Source organism: Python bivittatus, unplaced genomic scaffold, assembly GCF_059951505.1.
Source record: "Python bivittatus isolate LINGU-HERP-01145 unplaced genomic scaffold, Pbiv_v1 ctg000570_np1212, whole genome shotgun sequence".
In the NCBI taxonomy this organism is placed as follows: Eukaryota; Metazoa; Chordata; class Lepidosauria; order Squamata; family Pythonidae; genus Python; species Python bivittatus.
The window spans coordinates 3,011,674-3,035,001 of NW_028277097.1; the positions used below are offsets into that span (position 1 = coordinate 3,011,674).

The window sequence follows — 23,328 nt, forward strand, 5'->3', positions numbered from 1 at the left end:
CTGCCCTCTGGCGTTCGGCGCGGGAGGGACGCTGCCTCGGAGTGAGGGAGAAGCCGCCTGCCGCCCAGACGGGCTCGGGCGCCGAGTGAGGGCTGTTATCCGGGGACCCTCAGCGGAGGCTGGGTCAGGACCCTTCGACGGGGAAGCGAAGTTGCCCTGAACGGCCGGGCGCCGCTTCAGAGCTACGCAGGCGCCGTAGAGCTTTCTTGCCAGTCTCGTCGGCCCTTGCCTTCATCCCGGATGTTTTTCGACCAGTCAACGGCCCTGGTAATACCTGGTGGTGTCCCATCCAAATATTAAGCAGGTTCCTCTGAGCTGCTTAGCTTTTTCAATATGGAAGATGTGAAGATTATAAGACAGGGGTATGTCCACGAAGCTGCTGGTGGCTTCATGGACGTCTCCCTGTCGTTTTCTTGGCAACACACGGCGGTCGGCCTTTGGGTTCTGAGGTGCTTTTCAGTCTTGACTGGGGTTCCCTTTCCAAATGCTAATGGAGGCCAATCCTGCTTAGCTTTTTGAGACCACCCAAGTCTGGTTAGTTGCTGCTTATAGAGAGACAGATTATACATAAAGAGTAAACAACAACTAATAGTCCTTGCTGTGATAGTAGGTGGTGAAATCAGAGCAGAAGCCAAACGGGATAAAGAAAGAGATTAAATCTATAATATGTTTAAATATATAATGATTTAAAGCAAGATTTATGGTTTAAATTATAAAGAACATTGAAATGTTGGTTTAAATTGTACGTTGATTTAAATTAACATGCCTTTTAATAACTTACGGGCATACCTTCCCTCCCCTAATTTGGTTTGGGTAAAATTCTTTTAATGGAATGCTTTTTTAACATTAATTCTACTAATATGCATTCTTTGCCCTTTGACCAACATATATGTATACATGGAAATGCTGATAATCAACTTTATATATTGTTTTGGAAGGTGTAGACTAGATAAATTGAATTGTAAATTGAATTAGTTTCCCCCCTGCCCGTAGACAGAAATGAATATGATGCACTCAGATTTATTTCTGTAGCTGAAAGTCGCTCTTTGGAGAGGGTGTGGGTGCATATGGTACCTTAAGGAGATTGTGTATTTTCTTGGGCTTGCATAGTAACTCTGCAATTCAAGGAAAATACATAACAGGAGGACAGATACTTTGGAGAAGGCATTAGTGTGCAGGGTAAGATCATGTTTCTTTTTATATCAGTTGAAGGATAATTTGAGAAACTTTTGATACACTATTTTCTTATCATTGTCAATGCTTTATGTAATTGTGACTAATATATTTTAAATAATTGTGTGTTACTGCATTCTGCACAACCAAAGTGTCTGGGTGAACTTTAAAAGCAGCCCTATCTAGAGTTCATTGCAATGGTCTAATCAGGCGGTAATGAGGGTATAAGCCAATGTAGTGAGGTCTTTCCATCGTAGCTAAGGTTGCAACTTAAAATTAAATTTAATTAATTAAATAAAATTAAGGCCCTCTGGTCATAGCTTCCATCTGCTGATTCAGCAGGAGCCATGAGTCATAGATCTGCTCCTTCAGGGGCAGTGCAACTCCATCCAGAGGCAAGACAGGGTGTAGAGGAACCTCAATATACAAACAATACAGTGGTACCTTGGGTTACGAACTTAATCCATTCCGTGACTCTGGTCGCATCTCGAATTGGTCGCACCCCGAGGCAAATTTCCCCATAAGGTTCAATGTAAATACGGTTAATCCACCCTACGAATTTGGTCGCAACCCGAGGCAAATTTCCCCCATAAGGTTCAATGTAAATACGGTTAAACAGTTCTGAAACATATGCATTTTATTTTTAAACCACAAAAACATGAAAAAAAGTACAGTACAGCACAGTATGAAAAGGGAGAATGGGGTGGGGAGGCAATTATTCTTTGGAGGGAGAGTCCCCCTCCAAAAGGACATCGGAGAGATCTCCTTCAGGGGTTTCCTCTCTTCTTTGCCTCTTAGCTGCAGGCTCAGTTCTGGGGAAAAACCTGTCTAAAGTCAGTTGTTTTTTCCTGCGCTGCATAACCCTTCGGAAATGAAATTGCCATGCTGACAAGCACACCAAAAACCTTCCAAAACGCCACAAAACACACCACAAGCCTCACCGAACATCTCCTTGCTACCGCGATCTCTCCCACAGGAAGCCACGACCGCGTGGCAGCAGGGAAAATGGCCGCGGATCCAGTTCATAACCCAAGGTGGTTCGCAATCCGAGGTAATTTTTTGGGGCCGGAGCTGGTCGTAACCCGAAAAATTCGTTAACAGAGGCGTTCGTAACCCGAGGTACCACTGTACTCTGCTTTGCCAGGGTTCAATTCAAGCCTGTTCTCTCCCATCCAGACTCTCACAGCCTCCAGATACTGGTACAAGACTTTGATAGCATCTCCAATGTGGCCCAGGGTTGTGATGTACAATTGGGCAGCGTTGAAGATGCTGGATCTTGAATAAGCTCCCCCAGCAGCTGGATATCTGGATATCTCCCCCAACAGCTTCTTATTGATGTTAAATAAGAGGGGAGAGAACCAACCCCTGCGTACCCCTGTGCACCCCACATGAGAGTCGATCTCTCCTCCCCAGTCACCACTGGGTGGCTTCTGGATGGTTTCTCCAAGGTCATCTCGATGGCTCCCTACACTTGGATGCTAGGAGGTAGTTATCTAATACTACCAGATCCAAGGAGGGTCTCTTCAGGAGGGGGTGAATCAATGCTGGGGTCTGTTGGCATCGATCTTTCTCACAGCGAGGCATTCACAATCTCCCAGATCCAAAGAACTACCACCCTTCCAACTATCTGAAGAAGCCACAAGAAGCCACAGGTGGGCAAAGACATCCTAGAGGAACCCTATTCATTTTCTTCAAGGCAATAGGTGAAAAGGAAGCCCAGATAACTTGGAAAGACAGTAATCCAGTCATCGCATAAGATCCCACCCAATTGGAGTACAGATCAGAATGAATTTGAGCAACTTTACCAACGAAGTGTCAAGCAAACTAGTTACAGAATCTAGGTGGTAAATCACAGGGTGGCCCCTGTCCATAAGAGAGTTGGCCACCGGAGAAGGGACTACCAGATGATGACCTGCTAATGCAATAAGAGAGAAGTAGATATGTTTTGTGTTCCTTATTGCCACAGAGGAGGCTTGAAACACCCATGCTTAGTGTAATTCAGTCTTTGTTACTCACCTCCACTGCAGGCATTGCTTCTGCCATTTCATGTCCCGGAGGTCTTTGGAAAACCAAGGGGCCACCTGGCATTAATTGACAGAGAAAGGCCGCTTGGGAGCAATTTCATCAAGGGCCTGAGATACCGCTTCCAACCAGTGGCAGACCAGGTTCTCAACTGATTTACCTGTAAGATCATCAGAGAAATCCCTAAGCAGGGGGATCCAAAAGGTGCCTGGGGCAGACCACCCAAATGGGTCCAGCCTTGTGAAGGAAATGAGCAGTAGTCAATTGCAGCTGGGCCAGGAAGTGATGAGACTACAACAGGTAATAATACTCCCACATCCACATGACATAACAATTGCATGGAGGTAAAAACCAGTCTAATGTGTGACCACCTATGTGTGTTGGAGCCAAGATGACTTGGGCTAAGCTTATGGTTGTTATGGAAGCCATAAACTCCTGAACTCTATCCCCCCCTTTAGATCGATCCCACAGTACCAACGGACGGGGTCTCCATCACAACTTGGCCATCAGATCCAGCAGCTCAAGAAGGAATTCTAAGGGCCAGCAGGACAACTAATACACAAGAAGGTTCCCTAGCCTGTCCCTATGGGCTAACTTAACACATAGGCACTCATAACCAGCCACCTCCAGAACAGTGACCCTAGTTTTAGGTACGATATGTTGACAGAGCAACACCACCCCACTTCCCTGGCCCTGGTGTTGAGGTTGGTGTAGGACCTGAAACCTGGCTGGATAGATTTCTGATAAGGCAAAGCACCCCCCACCAGGTCTCAGTAATACACACCAGATATGCTTCAAACATAGATGGACTTATTATAGACAGACCTGACATTAACCAGGACTAATTTGAGGCCAGGTGCCCCAACAACCTGGCCACTGGGTTGGAAAAATGGGCCATCACCAAATTAGAGGTTTCTTTTCCCCTGAAATGGCCTACTCCCTGGGCCCAACAAAACCAGGATATTGCAGCCATGTTCCCCTCCAATCCACTCCTGAACTCAACCCTATCAAACATGGGCATTGGGGACCCATCTCTTGCCTTGCCCCAAACTCCTCACTCTATTCAGCCATGTAGGGTCCACTCATGCCACTTCATCAGGCAAAGATGGAGCAAAATAATGTCCCCCACCTTCCTCAAATCAGATCTACAAAAACCAACCAAAGCAATACAAGGCTATGTAATCACCACAAAATAAACCATGCAGGATCCATACCAAGGAGATCTAGTGCTCATAGACACTCGCGCTATTCATGGACACTGTAACCCCTCCCCAGCCAATATTCTCACTGCTGGCCAGGCCATCCTCAATTATATAAAGATAGCATTGAATTATCTGTTTTCTTGGAGTCCAAAGGATTCTTAACAATTTTCTCCAGCACCACAATTCAAGAGTACAGATTTTTCTCCATTCAGCCTTTTTGATTATTCATCTTGTATAAGCTATATGCTACAACTACAAGAATCGTGGCCTTTACAATTCATACCTTTGTTGTCAGCATAATAATTCTACACATTAAGATTTTGCCTGGCTTTTCATGGTATTATCCCAAGAAGCAGACATTTCTTTATTTCACAGTTTTAGTCACATCCCTGACTTTTTCAGCCCAAGAAGATAAAGATCTGTTACTACTTCCATTATTTCTTTCATCTGTTTGCCTCAGGCTGACACTTAACAGTTGACATAATTTTTTTTAAATAGTAAACATCAGACCAATCATCAAGAGGTTCTTTAGTTTTCCTTACTTTAAGCCATCATTGTGGTATCATCAGCCTATCTGAGATTAATATTTTTTCCAGGCTTTTTATTTCTGATTTCTGTTTCTTCTAGTTCTGCATTTCTCAAGATATGTTCGGCATATAGACTAAATAGAAAGGGTGACAATATACAACTTTGGCACTCATCTGACTTTTGGACCAATGAGTTACTCCATATGCTGTTCTGATCGTTGCTTCTTAGTTATTATACAGATTCCGTAGTATGAAGATGAAGTGGCCACAATTTGATTTATTTCTCTCTCCCACCAAAATCCTTAGTATATTCAATAATGCAAAAACAAATCTATTTCTGGAGTTTCCTTATGTTTTTCCATTATCCATCAGATGTTTGCAATATGATTTCAGATGTCTCTGCTGCTTCAGAAATCAGCTTGTACTTCTGCTGGGTTCTCATTCCATTTATTTTTGAAGTCTGGGATTGGAAAATCTTGAGCATGTTCTTACTAGCTTATGAGATAAGGGCAACTGTTTGGTAGTTTGAATTTTAGCACTGCCTTTTGTGGTATTGGAATATAAACTTCTCTTTTCTGGTTCTTTGGCCACTGATGTGGTTTCCATACCTGTTTACAAACTCTGAGCAGTACGTCAACAGTATCATGTAGTATGGTTTTCAACAGTTCTGCTGGTATTTCATCAACTCTTGCAGCTTTGTTATTAGCAATATTTTAGGGCCCCTTTAATTTCATTTTCCAAGAAGCCTTGTTCTAGCTTGCTGATTCTATCTCTTCATGTAGCAGTGATTTGAGGCTCTTTTTTGTATAGTACTTCTCCTATCCATGCCATCTCATCTTTATATCTTCTTTTTTCACTGGACCTTTGCCTTCTTTCAGCTTCAAATACCTTCTGCCCCATTTTCACATCATACAAAGTACAACTGTACATTTGTGTATGGATTATATATACCTTCCTATCGATATATACCTTTCATACACATTTCTAAGACTCACTAAATTATTAAGTCATTTTCCTGAATATAAGATTTTTTACACACATTTCAAAAACTGCACTATAAAATTTGGAAAAAAATGAATGTTAAGGGAAAACTTGTTTTGACTTACATGCTGCTTTGAGCAATGCAAGCAATATTGTTTCTAGTTTACTCTAGCAATAAATGTACTTATGTATGATTTGCAGTGTTGAATTAATTCCTTTTCTTTTTAACCTCTTATTTTTTTCATTTTTACCTGTATTTTAATCTGTATCTGACTGCTAACCTGATCGTTATAATAAAGGTTTGATTAATTGATTGTTTGATTGTAGCACAGTTTTTTTCCCTCATGGTAATGGAGGTTTGTAGGGGAGGAGTTTCTGGACCTTTGCAAATGTATTTGTTTCTACTCTGCTTTGCACCCACTCTTTTCTCTAGAAAAGTGTTGCCAGTTTTGGATCACTTGCCTTTCCCACTGATAGTTCCTTTGGTAATTACTTTTATCAGTTAACTTCTCTAGTTACACTGAATACTAAAACTCGACATTGATCAATATGCACTTAGACTGGATTCAAATCCCACATCAGCCACAAAGCTGATTATGTTACTTTGTGCTGGTTAGAGAAGTGGAGACTTTAAGACTATGGAAAGGCAGGGTTTTAACTTTATTATTTCTGTTATTATTTTTGTTTATTTGCTTTTTGTAATTGTCCACCAATTGAACACAACACTGAGTGATTTTTAAAAATTAACAATATCAACAAGAGAGAAAAAAGTGTGACTGAGACTGAATTTTCCTTAACTATTAGTGTTACCTCTGGCATTTCTTTGTTGTGAAGAGGATTCAAGCTTCTGCCATTTTTGTAACTCCCTTATTTCCCCAAAGTTCTCTGTTCCTTCCCTTTCTCCTTCCCGAGTGTTCAGTGCTGCCATTTCCCCCTAATATTTACCTTGCTTTTTTTTCTCCATGCCATAGTCCAAGATTGTACAACAGTTCCTTTCTTTCCCTTTCATCTCATATCATCCATAATTTCAAGCCTACTGCTACTATGAATGCTGTGAGCTCTTCTGTTTCTTCCATTCCCACGTTCTTTCATTAAGTCACAGACTAACTGCAGTAAATTTGCTGTATCTATATAAAATAAAAGAGAACTAAATATTTTTATCTTTCCAGAAAAAAAACAATGTTGCTGTCAATATATTCAAAAACTTTTCATTTATTTTTAAATTACTTTTTATCCAGCCCTTATCATGCCAGTGCGTCTTCGGTCACTTTAGCAACCCCTCATGTAATGTCACTAGGCGGCGCCAAAGGTTTTGAAAAACCAGGCTAAGTACTAAGTACTAAGTTAAAACCATGGGATATACTGTATGTAATACCTACTGTGACATTATAGTGGAGGCAGAATCAGCAGCCAAGGAGAAAGAATATTATTGTTGCCCATGAAGTTAATAAATTGAATGTTTTCAGATCAAAGTTGGCTTTGGGAGTCAGGGAAACATGGAAGAACATCATGTAGTCACATAATCCTTAATCCTCCTTAATTGGACGTTTGTTTAAGGTAACAAATAAACTGACAAACACAAATTTAAGAAATCAGATACAACAATAGTAATTATGGCTATATAAACATTGTTACAATTCAGTTTTTGAACAATGTAATGAACCTTGACCACACGAATCATATTGTCCAACCCTTTTTTTACACTGATAACCAGTTGGAAGGCTGAGAGTTGCCACATTTTTTAAGCCAATGTTTGGCATCTGGCACGCTAGTATCTTTCCAAGAACACAGGATGATTTTTTTGGCAATACTCCAAGCACACTAAACTGAAAATTCTTCATAGATAGACAAATTCCAAATTTCTGGAACATAATTTAGCAACATGTCAGCATCTTTAAATCAGAACTTCCTTCCAAGAACCTAATTTTTATAGTAAGAATGTTAAAATAACAAGGGAGTATCAAAGGCATGATGGAAGCATGCATATTATTGCAAAAATTTATTATATCTCCAGCATAAGAGGGTAGACAACAATCTTTAAAAAAATGACTCTTGAATCCCATAAAACTGAACGTTTTCGATGAATTAAACTCATTCTAAGGTGGTAAGAAATCCATTTACCATTTTTTGAATCTCCAGGCCATTGGTTTTGTAAAACAGGGAACTACAATTCACCATTCAATTATTTTGTATATTATCCATATAATAGAGCCAGTTTGGTTTAGTGGTTAAGAGCCATAGAGCCAGATTGGTCTTCTGGTTAAGGTTCCAGGCTAGAAAGCAGGAGACTGTGATTCCTAGTCCCGCCTTAGGCATGAAAGTCAACTGCATGACTTTAGGCCAGTCACTTCAGCCCCTGATGTCAGGCTCATGGCAAGCCAGTTGGTCAACTCCTGTCGTAACCAATGGACCAACATTTGGTTGGTTTTGGGGGGGGTAAGTGGACCCCACACATGCCAGAAAAATGGTAGGATGAAAAAATAATTGTTCATATATATTGAATAACATTTTAAAATTGTCAATAAAACCGAATTATTGGTTTAACTGAATGTATTGCCATGCAGCAATTCCTGGCAAATTCTACTTTTTGTGTAACCTTTCAAAAGTTTTAAATGTATCAGTAATTAGCTGATTATGATTTATTATCCCATTTTTACTCCTTTTTTTTTTTTTAAGTTTTAGTTGCCATTTGTAAATAAGGGGTATTCCAAAGGGATAGTTTTCTGTGAAAGCAGGAATCAGATTTTAGTTGTATCTTGCCTGGTATCTAAATATGCCTGACCATCTTCAAGGCTAGAAATACAAGAGCGTTCCTACTATAAAGTACTTGTCAAGATTTCAGAAGTGTCAAATAGAAGCTCTCCAATTGGACCTATGACAGTACATAATCAATATAATTTCCCTTCCAATACAAAAAAGACCATAAATATATCCCAATGATGTAATTTAAAATCAAGAAAATTAAAACCTGCATTTTCATGTGGAAGTTGCTTACTTTGAAAGGGAGAGGTTTGGAATTTAATGATTTCACCATTAATTGGGATTTTATCATTTGAAATATTCAAATATACTGGGAAAATTATTCTCCCAAGAATAATTATTCCCAAATATTTAATAAAATCTGAACAAACAAAACCCATCTTTACCCATTTTCAAAGAAAAATGGTTCTCATTGGCAAAACATTAGACGTATTCCAAATTATTTTATAGCCAGGATATTTAACTGCTGTACAGATCTGCACAAGTCTAACAAGAAAGCTTTGATAACTGTTCGGAAGGCCCCAGATATAATCTGCAGGCAGTAACAACTTTTGGCAAGGATGATGTGCCAAGATGCAGTTTATTTCTCTCATCATTTTCAGCTGTGAAAACAATACTTGTCGGCTGTTTTTGAAGAATGCTGGTAAGCAGAAATACTAATGATATTGTTCTCTGTTGCTCCTGATATTTGGGGGAGTTAAAAATGCCTGACAAACTTTAGAAGCAACCTCTTTCCTCTCCCGTTTCTGCTTCTTCTCCCATGGCAAAGGGAGCTCCTTCCCCTTTGCTTTTGGACAAACCATCATTATATTTGGACTGAAGCAACATATCAGGAGAGAGGGAGAGAGAACAAGCAAGCGAGCAAAGTGGAAGTAAGATTCGAGTGACAAATTTCTCTACTCTCGCTCATCAGGTGTGGACTCTGCTGAAACTCCAGGTCAAGTGGGAGATATCCAGAAATCTCCTGAACCCCATCAGATATTTTTTGTTCAGGACATAACCAATTCTGAGATAGTGGTGAGGTTACAAGCAATAAATTGCCACCTCTCAGAATACATTGAGCATGTAGATCAGGGGTCAGCAAACCTCAGCCCGTGGGCCAAATCTGGCCCACTGCTTGATTTCGTATAGCCTGGGAGCTAAGAATGGATGGGCAGGCAGGCGGCAAATCACCAGGCCCGAACCTCAGCCAAGTTCTCGGGGTGAGGGGCAGGGGCAGCATGGCGTGGGGCAAATGGCAGCAGCCTATCAGTGATCTTCTTGCTGGTGGGGTGGTGCTGTCCAATGGCTGCCCTGCTCTTTGGCCTGGACACCTGCCAGTGGCACCTAAGGAAGAGGAGGAGGGGTGGGATTTGGCTCTTAACAGAAAAAGTTTGCCGACCCCCAGTGTAGATCATGAGAAAAAAGGAAATATGACATTAAGAAAAAGTTGCAAGAGAAAGAAACTAAGAATGAGGCAAATGAAAATTGATTATAACTTTAATTGCCCAAGACAAAACAAGAGATGGTGCCTGCCAAGATGCTCTGGACCAGATCTAAGTCATGCATGCAGGAGAAAAGAAATCAGCTTACCAATTTCCTTATTTGGAACATAAACGAGCTTTAGCAGATGTCGTAGTAAAATACTTTCAGGGACTGCTTCAATTAAACTGTATAGACTGGAGTGATGCAGTCTACGCGATGCTTCAAGATACAAGTCTTTACAGTTCCCCAAATCTGTTGTCTAATTTCTTTGCAGGTCTGAACGTGACACAGCATTACAAGCAACAAAGAATGCAAAACCTTTAGAGTATGAGGCAAATCTCACCCTAGTTTCAGATTTGTCCTCAGGGGTCATAAAAAATGGTAAAAGTTTCACCAAACATGCCTCATAGCTAGGCAAAAGGGAACAAAAACTTTCTTGATACAACTTGCAATCTTTGGCTAATCCCTCCACAGGCACCACCCTAGGAGCACCAAAATTGAAAAGACTGCCAAAAAAATACAATAAAAAAGCAATAACAGTGTACTTTGTGAGCCAGTGGGCCCGCTTGAGGGTTAAATAGAATTGTTGCCATATGACAACAATGGGTACTGATGTAATTAAAATTACTTACTGTGTAAATAGGATGAACATGTCTGAGAAAAGAAAAAAAAAATGGTATGGAGCTGAAAATTGTAAGTGTAAGCCTCAAAAATTTGAAGAAAAAAAAAAGAAACAAGAGGGTGCCTTTTTGAAATTCCTAACAAAATTGGAAGTTGAGCCAAACTATAGGGGGTCCCAAAATAGGACTTTGCCGAGGGCGCCAAAATGTCTAGCGTCAGGCCTGTCCATCAGTATTGATATGAGAAATTCTGTGATCTGTAAATGGCCTTAGTTACTGCAAGTAATGGATACTCGGATTTTTGCAGAATTATCTCAACAGTCCAACCAGAAATGATTATTTGTTTAGAGGTTAGGCTCCCCTTTTGTATTTTTAAATTCTTTTTTGCCTTTTTCATTTTTGCAGCTTAGGAGGAAGAAGATTTGGGTTTCTTTGTGTTTTGCATGTTCCAGCTGGGATTCCTTACTAACATAATTTTCTTTTTCTTTTTAAATTAGCTTTTATTAGCTTTTCCTTTTTTTCTTTTTGAAATGTTTTCCTTTGTTATTCATGAAATGTTGCATGTAGCTCTAACTAAGATAGCTATCTTAATCAGAATTCCTTTTCTACCTTTGATCATTACAATTATATGTTTTTATAAGTTATCTATTAATAAGGTTTTTTTAAAAACTAATATTGATTATTACAATGTTTAAGATGCAAGTTCAATTTTCTGAAATTTTGAAAGTTTGTATTACAGACCTGGGATCTATTTGAGCATTATTGTGTAAAATAAATTGTTTTTGAAATTTTTGTATTTTTTAGAATGACAACAGCATTTGTAACATGGAATGCTAAAAGGCAATAACTGCACGGAGAGCAGTTTTCATAAACTGAGGACGATGGAGTCACAAGTTCTCTTTTCGGTGATGAAAAACAATTGTGGTGGCAGGGGAGGAACTGATTTGATTTATGGAAATTAAAAATTTCCACAGATGAGTTGAAACTCAAAATTTGTCCTAGGAATAGTACTTTTAATGAAATCATTGTCTAATTTTATTATGGAATGAGATTTTTTTACCCTGAAGGACATTGTATAATTGTGGATGTTAAAAACAGAGAATGCCTGATGGTTTGAATACATTTTTATGGCCAAACCGAAGAAAAGTTATATTTTACATAATTGTTTTGCTGATGTTGCAGTTGATTATAATAGCAGTTTTTCCCTATTTGTGATAATGATTTTCATCAGGGCCAAGCTAAAACTTTATCCCTCCCCTCCTCCTCCATATATTTTCACTGTATATATTCTTCCATTTCCCACAGTACATTTTTAATTCTAGCCATAGGTTTTAGAATTTTGAAATAATGATAACAGAACATCCCCATGGAAACCCAATATGTAAATTCCACAGATATTATTCCAAACTGATTTCTGTTGGGACTTTCCTATCATGTACATTGTTTTGGTTTGGGGTTAAGAAATGGAAGTATGTTGGCAGTTCTCATAAGTTTCCTAGAATGAACTATGTAAAGTTGAAATCCAGTTATCCACAGCAAACAGAAAATACCTCTGTTCTGATATGAGAGGTGGGGCAATGGGTTAATTTATCATCTTTGGTTAATATGCTGTTAATATTAACACATGCTGTTACTACTACAGTTACTAGTCAATGATTATTCAGTCCAAACAGCTATGGTAACCTGTTGAAAACAAAAAAGGAACTTACTGTAATGTAGTTCTTTTTTTTTTTTGTGACTTCTAAAGATTTGTTACAATAGCAGTACTTGCAAAATAAATTTGGTTTCATAACATATTTTGTAGAGTTTATTTTAAAGTCAGAAATATTGGTAAAATCTAATAATCGTATTTGAGCAACTGGCTAACATGGTGATACATGAGAAAAGCAATTGTATCCATAGTGTTGAAGTCAAATAAATTGTATAATAAGTGATAGTGAACCTTGACTGTGTAAAAAATTGTGTCCACACTGGCTGATTGTGGCACAAATGATACTGCAACAAAAATGTACTAAACCAAAATAATAATTTGCCTATTATACAACAATTTCATTTGAGTTATATTTCAGTAGCATTGTTAACATGCCTGGAAATGCAGTTAGGTACATGATATACAGATTCAGTTAGCACTGCATCTATAGGTATATCAAATCCAGACAATTCAAACATAATGGGGCTTCAAAGAACTAAACAACTAGGTTTGGATTTCAAGACAACAGTAAACTTCCATAACTCAAACAATTTCTGTATATAATCCACAGCCAATCCTTTGAAACCAGAAGATACGGCATTGAAAAAACGAGATATGGCATTTCAGTCTGCTACTTAACAGAATGAAGTGAAAGAAAAAAGAAAGGAACTATGCCCAAGTATCAATTAAGGAGAAAACACAGATTATGATAAAATTCCATGGATTTAGAACAAAAGATAATCCTTAAAATAGTAGGTTGGATCTTAGTTCTGGCCTAGGTTCAGTAAATATTGATTACTGATGGCACTGAACCTTTGTTTGGAATAGGCATTTGGCATGATCATACCACATGTCTGTAATCAAACCAGCCACTCTCGAAATAATTCCTTTTCATCCCAGCGGGATATAAATGCTCCTCACATATCTTCCATCCATCCTGGCTGGTACTATGGACACCTTTCCTCCTCATTTGGACTGAAAAAGCTGCTACTGCAGTGCCCAAAGCTAGAGGAAAACTCTTCTCCCAGGGCTTCTGAGCAAGAGGGAGAGCCTGCTTTCCTTCTGTATTGCTGCCAGGCTTTACGAGGGAGCTGTAAAAGAGCATTGAGTGGAGCTCCTGATCTCATCATCTTCTTAGTGAGGGCATAAAGGATGCAAAGTGTTTAAATAGGATTCACAAGGAATTGAGATATTTTACAATTGTTTTAGAAAATGGATGAGCTGTTAAGTTCAATTTTTAAAAAATGGAATTAGGCAGTATATGAAATACACTTCTGTGAATAAAAAAATGTATATAGTTGCATTAAATTAATTATGCTTGAAAAAAATTAACATACAGAGCTCACTTTTAAAATCTCAATTAAATTTTGTTGCAAATAAGTTTCCAACAGAAGTCCATTCAATCCTCTTCTGATGAAAAATAGTGGGAAAACATGCAGTCAAATTTCTGAAGAGAGCACTGTTACAAGGAAGGTAACAAACCATTTTTAAAATCTTCTTTTTCTTTGCCTTTAAATCACTTTTTAATTCCATTATTATTGTTGACTTCACTAATTTCTTTCTACTGCATGTTATTTGTTGAATGGAATATGTACACTTGTTGGTCAAAGACCAGGATAAAAGTTTACCTATCTTTGTTGAATGGATTATGTTGTCTGGGGAACTGAGAACAACAGTTCTTTTTTAAATAGGAAAGTACCACTGTTGGTTTTTTTAAAAAGGGTTTCATTGTGAAAATGTTTAAAAAATTGATTATCTAAAAATCTGAAAGCTACAACTTATATATATAAAATGTTAAAAAGTGGTTTTTTAAATGCCAATCAGATTAATATGTGCATTTCTTACATAGAACCAGTTTAATTTCACATGTGAATCAATAGAATTAGTTTATTGAATCATCTAGTGTAATGTGTCTTTCAGTTAAAAGTCATATTTATGGGATGAATTTTTCTTCTGAGAAAAGAACTCTTCTGTCAATATTGGTATCATCTTCCTGAGTTAATAGGATCTATTTTGTCTCTACCTGTAGAACTTTCTCTACCAGTTGGTTTGAAATTCCTGCGTAAGACTTAGAATTGTGGGGATGAACCTGCTGTTGTTATTTGTTTCCCCTGAATTACCACTTACAGCATGAACTTTTGAAAATGTCTAATACTGTTCTGTAGTTGACTTTCACTTCCCTTTTTCTCTAATAACTTATCCCAACTAAAAAAGTTATTTCTTGAAGAAAAGGAAAGTAGGAGGATTCCTTCCATATAGAAGAAAGTCTCTTTTTGATTGCAGATGATATGTGGATCTTTTCTTAAGATTAATACATTAACATCCAAAGCAAAAGGAGATGCGATTTTGTACACACTTATTTCCTTGCAGACATTACAGCATGCATGGAATTGTTTTGGAGACTACATTCAAAGTCAGTTTGATCAAATCTCTGAGTCAAATTAACTTTCTGAATCAATTTGGAAATGAATTGCATCATCAAATGAAATTCATTTCATTTTCTGAATTGAGTTAAACAGTTGAATAGGATTGAAGTGGCTGCCAATATGGAAGTAATTATTTGAATTGATTATATAAAAACCACCCATTTGAATAGGATTGGAACTGATCTGCTCATTCATAATAAACATGATTTTCTCTGGATGGCTTGAACTGGTATTTCACTGTTCATAAAGTTTGCATTTTTAAAAAAAGTAATAATAGATGCAAGGTGAACTTTGGGGACAGAGAACATTAAAGTTTCAGATTGGGAAATAATCTCATGCCTACAAAGAGCAGTTTTTGTGATTTCTTTAACTTATACAAATCTGCTTTTAATTTATTTAATGAAATATCTATTTTATTTGTGCCCAAAGTACTTGAAAAAAGTTAACATGCAGTTTCAAAAGTATATTTCTATGTCAGATTATGGCAGGTGGCAGTTGTGATGGGGAAGGCCTTTGTGTAGATTCATATTCTGTGCCAATTATACCGGTTTCTGAACTGGGAGGACCTCAAGACAGTTACTTATGCTTTGGTCACCTTATGTATAGACTACTGTAATGCAGTCTACTTGGGGCTGTCCTTGAAGACCACGTGGAAGCTGCAACTAGTCCAGAATGCAGCCGCACAGACAGTTATGGGCAAACCATGTTATCCTAATGTAACGTTTGTGTTCTGAGCTGCAATCGCTACCAGGAGGCTTCTGAATGCAATTCAAGGTGCTGGTTATCACCCTGAGGGCCTGGTTATCTGAGGAACCACCCAGCTCCCTAATGTTTGCCCATCCTGTTTGATCCAAAAGAGATGGCATGCTCAAGTTCTCATCAATTGAATTGTCATCTGATAGAACCCAGGAAACAAGTCTTGTCTGTGGAAGCACCTGCCCTCTGGAACAGCATCCCTGCAGAATTCTATTGGCCCTACCCTGGACTTATTCAGATGGGGTCTTAAGACTCTTAAGACCTGGCTCTTCCTGCAGGGTTAGAATTAGGGTTGGGTGGTAGACCCCTGCAGGAACACTGTATGTTTGAGATGGTGTTAGTTTTTCTATTTCCAGATATCTACTATTTTATTTTCTCATTGTTATTGTTGATTTGTTTTTAATATTGTATGCTAGCCAGAGTCACTGTATTGTATACAATATACAATACAATATGCAGGGCATCTTTATACATTTGATAAAGAAATGCATATCATGCAATGATATGGTATATGATCTCACTTCTGTTCATAAACAGTATTAATAGCTTTTTGCATGTCTCTTATATCTCTGTATCTTAACAGATTACAAACTTGTCACATGTAGTATTTATACTTTCAAATTATCACTTAAAATATTTTGAAATCACGCCTATAATATTCATTCTATGAGACTGTAATGAATTATAGAAATAATCACAATGTACAGCAAATAGAATACAGAAATAAAATATCAGCAGAACATTAGACTCATAATAAAATCATTAACCATAAATAATACAATAATTTTTCTTGTTTTGTCAATAACTGTCTTACTATCATTCGGCGTCTTAGAAGCTGGGCATCTTTGTAAATAAATGCATAATTTAATTACAAAAGTATTGCTGAGCATGTAGTAGTTTTGCACTTGCCAAAATTCAGAAATACAAGTCTTATTTCTAAACATAAATTCTGCATCATTTTCCAACAATATTATTAATTATAATAATTAATATTTATTAGCAGATTATATGTTTATGTCTGTCCAAAGACCCATATGTTATTTTTAAAAGCAGATTTGGAAACAAGGCATTTGAAGATATTAATATAAAGGAGATGATGATGATGATGATGATGATGATGATGATGATGATGATGATGATGATCCATTTTCCATATTGGCTTGGGCTTATTTTTTTCAAACACACCAGTGTGCTTTCTCCTCTTACATGGTTCCTAGAATCTAAGTACACATCTGTCATCCTAGGCATACTTCTGGAACATCACGTGTAAGTGGGTAGGTAAACTGGGGAAGGCATATGAAATGGTTCTTAAGCAAAATGTAAATTTAACTTTCTTTTGGCCAGAGCTAGCCAATGATACTCATATGGCAAAAGACATTCCTATGGGTACATCATCCCACCAAAATATAAGCTGTGGAAGTGCTTGGCAGAAATGGTGGGAGGCCTTTAATGAACAATCAGATTGCTGATATTGCCCATTTAAAATAAACTTCCAGACAGCCCTGTGTCAATACTTATCATTTCTAAGATGAGGAACTCTGGATTTTAGGACTCTTAATCAGTTTTTTTTTTCCTTTCCATTCTCCCAAGAGATCATCTAACAGAGATTATAGCTTGTGTGGGTAGAACTCTTTGATCGGTATTTCTAGATCAGGACCTGGTCTTTTAAAAATATTTTAAAATGCAGATAACAGCAACTTTGTTCTATCTTTCAAAGTGTCCAAATATGTCCATAATGAAAGCTTGTATTTAGTTTGGATCTTTTTTCCAAATTCTTTGACTATACTTAGAATGGCAATCATACTTATCACTTGAAAGAAGGCTGTCTGATTTAAACAGCTGTTCCTTTACCAAAAGCAAAATACCCAAGTATTTAAAGAAACACATACTAAAAATCTTTGTTGGAAACAATCTCTTTGAAGATGAATTGTTACATGCAATAAATAATCAGTATTTGCATATATTTCAGATGGTTTAGCATTGTTTAGATGGGCAGCCATGTCTCTTCAGGAGTATGAACTGCTTTACAGCAAAGCTTATACAGCAGACCAATTAATTAAAGCCTTCATAACTTTTTCCTTCAGTATAGAGCCCTGAGACTTTAAATGCAACCTCCCGTTTCCATCCACTTTTGTAGATCCTTTCATATGTTCTTTTTATATCTCTCTCATTTCTTCTCAAGCCTTTCCCCCCTATTTTATCAAATGGTTTTGCTAAGAATGTCTGGCTGTACACATGCAGCTGTAAGGAGAAAAATATTGTCTCTCACATCACGCAAACTAGCTCATCAAACAGTTTCTTCAACAAACTGAATAAAGTCTGGGAAAGCTGTCTTAAACCCAAATTTGCATGCTCAACATCACAAGGAGGAATAATATTGTCTCACCAGTAACAAAAAGTCAAGAATTTATTTACTGTCAAATGTCTTAGTTTCAATGACCAAAATGCCATCATGACAGAAGAGAGCACTCAGATCTTTCATTTCAACTCCCTCTGGCAATTTATATTGCCTAGTGAAGCTTCTTGCTATAAAGCCCTGTTCATCCATCCTGGGTCCATGCTGAGCTTTGATTAGGAGCCAGCCTTCAAAGATTTGAATGATGACATCTTCAGGACGAAACTGCACTACGTCTAGTAAGACTTGAAATTTGGGGTTTGCTTCATCTGTGCTTTTCTGCTCTGTTTCAGCTGCACTCTTGGATGCGTGTATATTCCTTGTCTGTTCAGGCCCCGCTGGACTTGGCAAAGCAAACAGAGAGTGGTTTAATTTGCAGGCTTCCAAATCTTGATCAGCAAAACCCTCCTGATACCGTATTGGAGTTTCCACCCGATGGCGTATAACAACTCTTTCCATTGATGAAATAATACTGATAACCTCCTGGAACACAACAGAGTCCTGAGATAATCTCCTCTTTCTAGTTGTTTCTCCTCTTGCATACTAGCTGATCAGCTGAGGTAGCTTCATATTTTTAGCTCTGTCAGAGCTTATCACTTCCCTGGGTGTGACTAAAATCCCTGTCATACACTACTTCTTTGGACATGTTGACAATTGAGTGCTATTTATAGAAGTTGTAGTTGGAACTGCTGTAGAGGTCTTTATTTTCAGTAGATGGCATTCATATATTGTTTTTTAGTTTATTTTTTATTGCTTTTTAATTAATAACAAAAAAGAAAAAAAGCAAAACTGATAAGGATGATGGAGATGTGTACATCATCAGAGAACAAAATCATAAGTGCTTTACAAAAGAGTGAAAAAAGTACAAAGAAAGAAAAAACATAGTATGTCATTGTCATTATAACAGTAAACAGTTACAATTCTATATATACTTATCTAATGCAAATATTATTCAAGTATGTATATATTTCTAATACATTTATATGACTATCATGTTATTTTTTTTAACCTACTGCATTTTGTATAACCGCTGTAGAGGTCTTTATTTTCAGTAGATGGCATTCATATATTATTGTTGTTTTAATTTATTTTTTATTCCTTTTTAATTAATAACAAAAAAGAGTCACTTTTTAACAAGATGGGCAGTGACAAATTTGATATATACATAAATAAATAAATAAATAAGTCCCATATTTCATTATACTTGTCCATACAAAGTCTACATCTATAAGCACTCTGCTCATAAGTGGATATATTATTGTTGCTGTTACAAATTTTTCTAGAAGCTCCATGCAATATACATAGCAATCTTCTATGTGACTGGCCAAAAATCATCCAGGAGCTTTCATGTTTGCGCATTGACTTGAAGCTGGATCTCCTCAGATGTAATGCAAGACTTTTACTGCTTCGTTATTCTGGTATGTTGCAGCAATATAGTAAATTCAAGAGGAAAATTTTGTTGAGCGGTCATGATAATATTATTGCTTACTGTAGCTGAACTTGCTGTAGCCTCCCAAAGATGGAGAAGTGACTTGTAAAGAATAATATAGTGAATAAAACTCTGCAGACTTAAAAAAAATTATTCATAAAATCATACGGTTGGAAGGAACTTTGGAAGTCTTCCAGTCCAACTTCCTGCCCAGGACAGGAATCCCCAGATCATCCCAGACAAATGACTATCCAACCTTTGTTTGAAAACCTCCAGTGATGAAGCACCCAAGACTCAAGGAGGCAGGCTGTTCCACTTTCTAGTAGTTTTCATGGTCAAGAAATTACTCATTTTGAGTTTGGATCTCTCTCTGTAAAGCTTCAACCCATTGATTCTTGTACTACCCTTAGACATTGTGAATAAAGCCACATCCTCTTCCCTGTGGCAACCCCTCAGGTATTGGAAGACTACTATCATGTCTCCCCTTTGCCTTCTCTTCTTTTGGCTAAACGTACCCAATGGTTCTTTTAACCATTCTTCATAAAATTTAGCCTCCAAGCCACTCATCGTCTTTTTTTCTCTTCTTTGTACTCTTTCCAGTTCCTCAGTATCCTTCTTGTATTTTGTATTATTTGGAAGAGGCACTTCAGACATTGTGCAAGTAAAAATGCAGCAGTTTTCTGCTACTCGTTTAAGTAGTTTGACTTTTTGCAGGCTTATGTGAGAGCCTGAAAAAAATGTGCTTAGGCTTTACAGGACCCATTCATGCCACTTTACAAAACCCATTCATGCCACTGTTAAAACAGTGGTATCATTTCCCCAGATATCGTGGAAGCTTGAAAAAGCTTGGTTAATGTATAGCAGAGAGCCGCTGTGCTTGTGTGAGCATGCAGCAGTTCTAAATCATATCTGAAGTCTCCACAACCTTAACAATGAATGTCTGGGATATTTATTTGAATTTACAATGTATACATTAGAATGTATTGCATATATCAGGCTTCACAGGAGGCTCAGATGTTAATCTCAACTCTCCAAACTTAATGCTTTATTCAGGAATTGGCTTATTCAGGAGAAGGCTCTCAGACACAACTGGATAAGATTAGTTTCTTTATTGCAGACAAGAATGAAGCCATATACACCCAAAAGATCTGCTCACTGCAGTACCCAGAAATCAAAGCCTATATATAGGCTTACGCTCAAGGCTTTACAGTCTAGGCTTTTTCCTTCCTTTTTTCTGAATCAACAGATTCTTGCTGTTTTCTTGAGAGTCTTGAAAAGCAGCTGATTTCTGTTGACATAACAGAACAGTTGTCTCTAGCTTGGAAGAGAACTGCCTTGTCAGCCTCATTCTTTATAACATGACTGCTGAGTTGGGCTCCAAATTCCATATCTGTGACCCAGCTCTGTTTATATAATATTCTCTAATGTAGAATGTCTAGCACTTGTACCTTTTGCTAGATAAAGGGGATTTTTAAGATGGTAATGATTTATTTAAGGAATAATAAGCTTTAATTGTTTTAATTCAATTCATATGTTTCTGATGTTAACAATTCTTTTGTTTGAATTCTGCATTCAAAAACCTTGTTGTGTTCAGTCAGGCATACTTCCTAGTAAGTAAATTGAAAATTTCTGCACCCACAATGAAAATACTTGGTTTTGGTAACATGGTTCTGAATATTCTATTGCTTATAAGTAAGTCACATTTATTCCTTCCTTTCACTGGAGATATGACAGACCTTCTTTGTGCAAAGGTTAGCACACACTAATGGTTGCAATTGAACTGAAAAACCTTTTGTGACTATAGGATGGAACTGAAATTTAACCCATGAAATTGAGAAGAAATAAGAGTCTCCTAAGCAGTCATAAAAGCTGTACAAATAGTTAGCTTTTACTATCTATGTTACTGGTATTGGGTATACCCCATAAGATTTCTCTTTTTCGAGTTTTATGGTTGATGACTTTTTTATTTTAGCTTGAAAATGGGAACGATGATAGAGATTTTTTATAAAATGATGTATCATTGGTATTTGTCACCAGAGAAATTGTCAAGAATGTATAACGGTATTCTGAATCTTTGTTGGAAATGTGAACAACATGAATTTTATCATGTTTGGTAGACATGTAAAAAAGCCAGGAAAAAAAAAAAAGGATACAAATACATGCATTAATTCAGAAGATTTTAAAGGTTAAAGTACAACTGAAACCAAAGACTTTTCTTTTGGGGCTAATGGACAGGCAACTAGAAAAAAGTCATGGAACTTTGTTTTTATATATGACAACTGCAGTGAGACTATTATATGCTCCAGAGAGGAAAGGTTCGATACCACCCACAATGGAGGAATGGTTGATGAAGGTGATAGAACTTGCAGAGATGGCTAAATTAACATTCTTAATGAGAGAAAAGACAATAGCTACATTTGTGGCTGACTGGAACCCCCTTATAGACTCTTTGCATGAAACAGAAAAAAATGCACTTATGACTTGCGGTTTTGATGATTAGGGAAAAATGGATAATAGAAAAAAGTGAGCTTTTTTTGTAACCATAGAGTAAGAGATAATGTTGTCATTATACTTATATTTGCTGCAGAGAAAATCAGAAGCTGCTTCTTTCTATTACTTTTTATTCTTCTCACTGCACTTTTGCTTTTTTCTTCCTCCCCCCCCCCTTTATTCTCCCTATTTTGTATTAGTTGGTGTTGGTCTGTATATTCTCTTTAAAGCTTTTAATAACATTTAATAAAAAAAAGAAAATGGGACTGATGACTCTAATGATGTCACTGAGCCCATTTTTCAGAAACCCTTGAGAGCAGTTGGCACAGCAGAAATTTTTAGCATGCATATAACAAGAAGTGAGGCACTAAATCCTGAAGCATAATTTCCAGATGTATCATTTGCTTTTGCTTTCTCTACAATAAATAAATCATTGTATATTTCAGTGTAATTATCTGTGTAAAAGACTGACAGTACAAGATGATACCAGATACAGGCTAAGTGACATAAAAAGGTCTGCACAAGCATTTGAAAGGCAGGCTTTGTAAATCATTGCTAGCACCCCTTCTTCCAGTATAAAGAACTGCAGATTTGGAAGGCGCCCACCACTTTAGAAGGCTGTCCCCAGCTGTCTCTTCTGTATGTGCACACGCAGCCCCTTCATTTCACTGATGGTCCTGGCAGAAGAGTTGTTTGTGCATGCACATGTATGCGCAGACAACTGTGAAGCAGCTGAGAAAGCATTCTAGAGGATGAAGCTATTTTAACCCTCGGAGGAGAGAAGCTTTGCTGAGGCTAACAGGCTTTGCAAATGACCCGTTTGGAATGCTTTGCACAACCCTGTATAATAATAATAGTTTCTACTTATATTTTTGTAATATTTTAGAATATTTAAGTGCATTGCATGCATCATTTCAGTCATTCTCGCATCAAGTCTGTCAAAGAATACCGTATTGCAAATACAGAGGAGGAGTTGAGACTGAAGAAGAATGCGTTACCTAGAGACATTCTGCTTAAGGAGATGGTGGTAAGATCCAAGATGATGGATGGCAGAGTAGTTAACAATTCTCTCAAGTATCATTCTCATATATGCAAATCCTCAAGGAAATGAGTAAAAACAGATAAAGTCAACAAAGTACCTTAATATAAGGAGTTAGCTTATACAGAGCACCATGCTCCTGGTTACACAGGGTTTCAGGCTAATCTGAACTTTATTTTTAGATATATCAGTGTAGAATATGCCATAGGTATACATTCACATGTAATATATAACGCAGTTGCTCTAGCTTTTTACAGATGCTTTCATACAGGCAAGCTGTACTGAAGAGTGCTTTTGGTTGCAGAACATCCAGCAGTTAATCTTTAATAAGCTAACTACTTTAAAATACTTTCT

General features: G+C 37.4%; 2 protein-coding genes across 2 annotated transcripts in view; one reads left to right on the forward strand and one right to left on the reverse strand.

Moving 5' to 3' along the window:
* Positions 1–45: 45 nt before the first annotated feature.
* The window catches only part of ARL15 (ARF like GTPase 15), a 225,106-nt gene continuing 201,823 nt past the window's right edge, over positions 46–23,328 (forward strand). The window contains exon 1 of the mRNA XM_088152910.1: positions 46–267. Coding sequence (XP_088009036.1) covers positions 241–267 — 27 coding nt within the window. The 5' untranslated portion in view covers positions 46–240. The remainder of the gene's footprint in view (positions 268–23,328) is intronic.
* Positions 15,900–18,569, reverse strand: HSPB3 (heat shock protein family B (small) member 3). The gene has a single exon (XM_007421335.4). The coding sequence runs from the start codon at positions 18,473–18,475 to the stop codon at positions 18,029–18,031; it is 447 nt and encodes a 148-aa protein (XP_007421397.1). The 5' UTR covers positions 18,476–18,569; the 3' UTR covers positions 15,900–18,028.

Excerpts from the sequence above, each read along its gene's own strand:
- HSPB3 (XM_007421335.4), bottom strand. The coding sequence starts at position 18,475 with ATGGAAAGAGTTGTTATACGCCATCGGGTGGAAACTCCAATACGGTAT.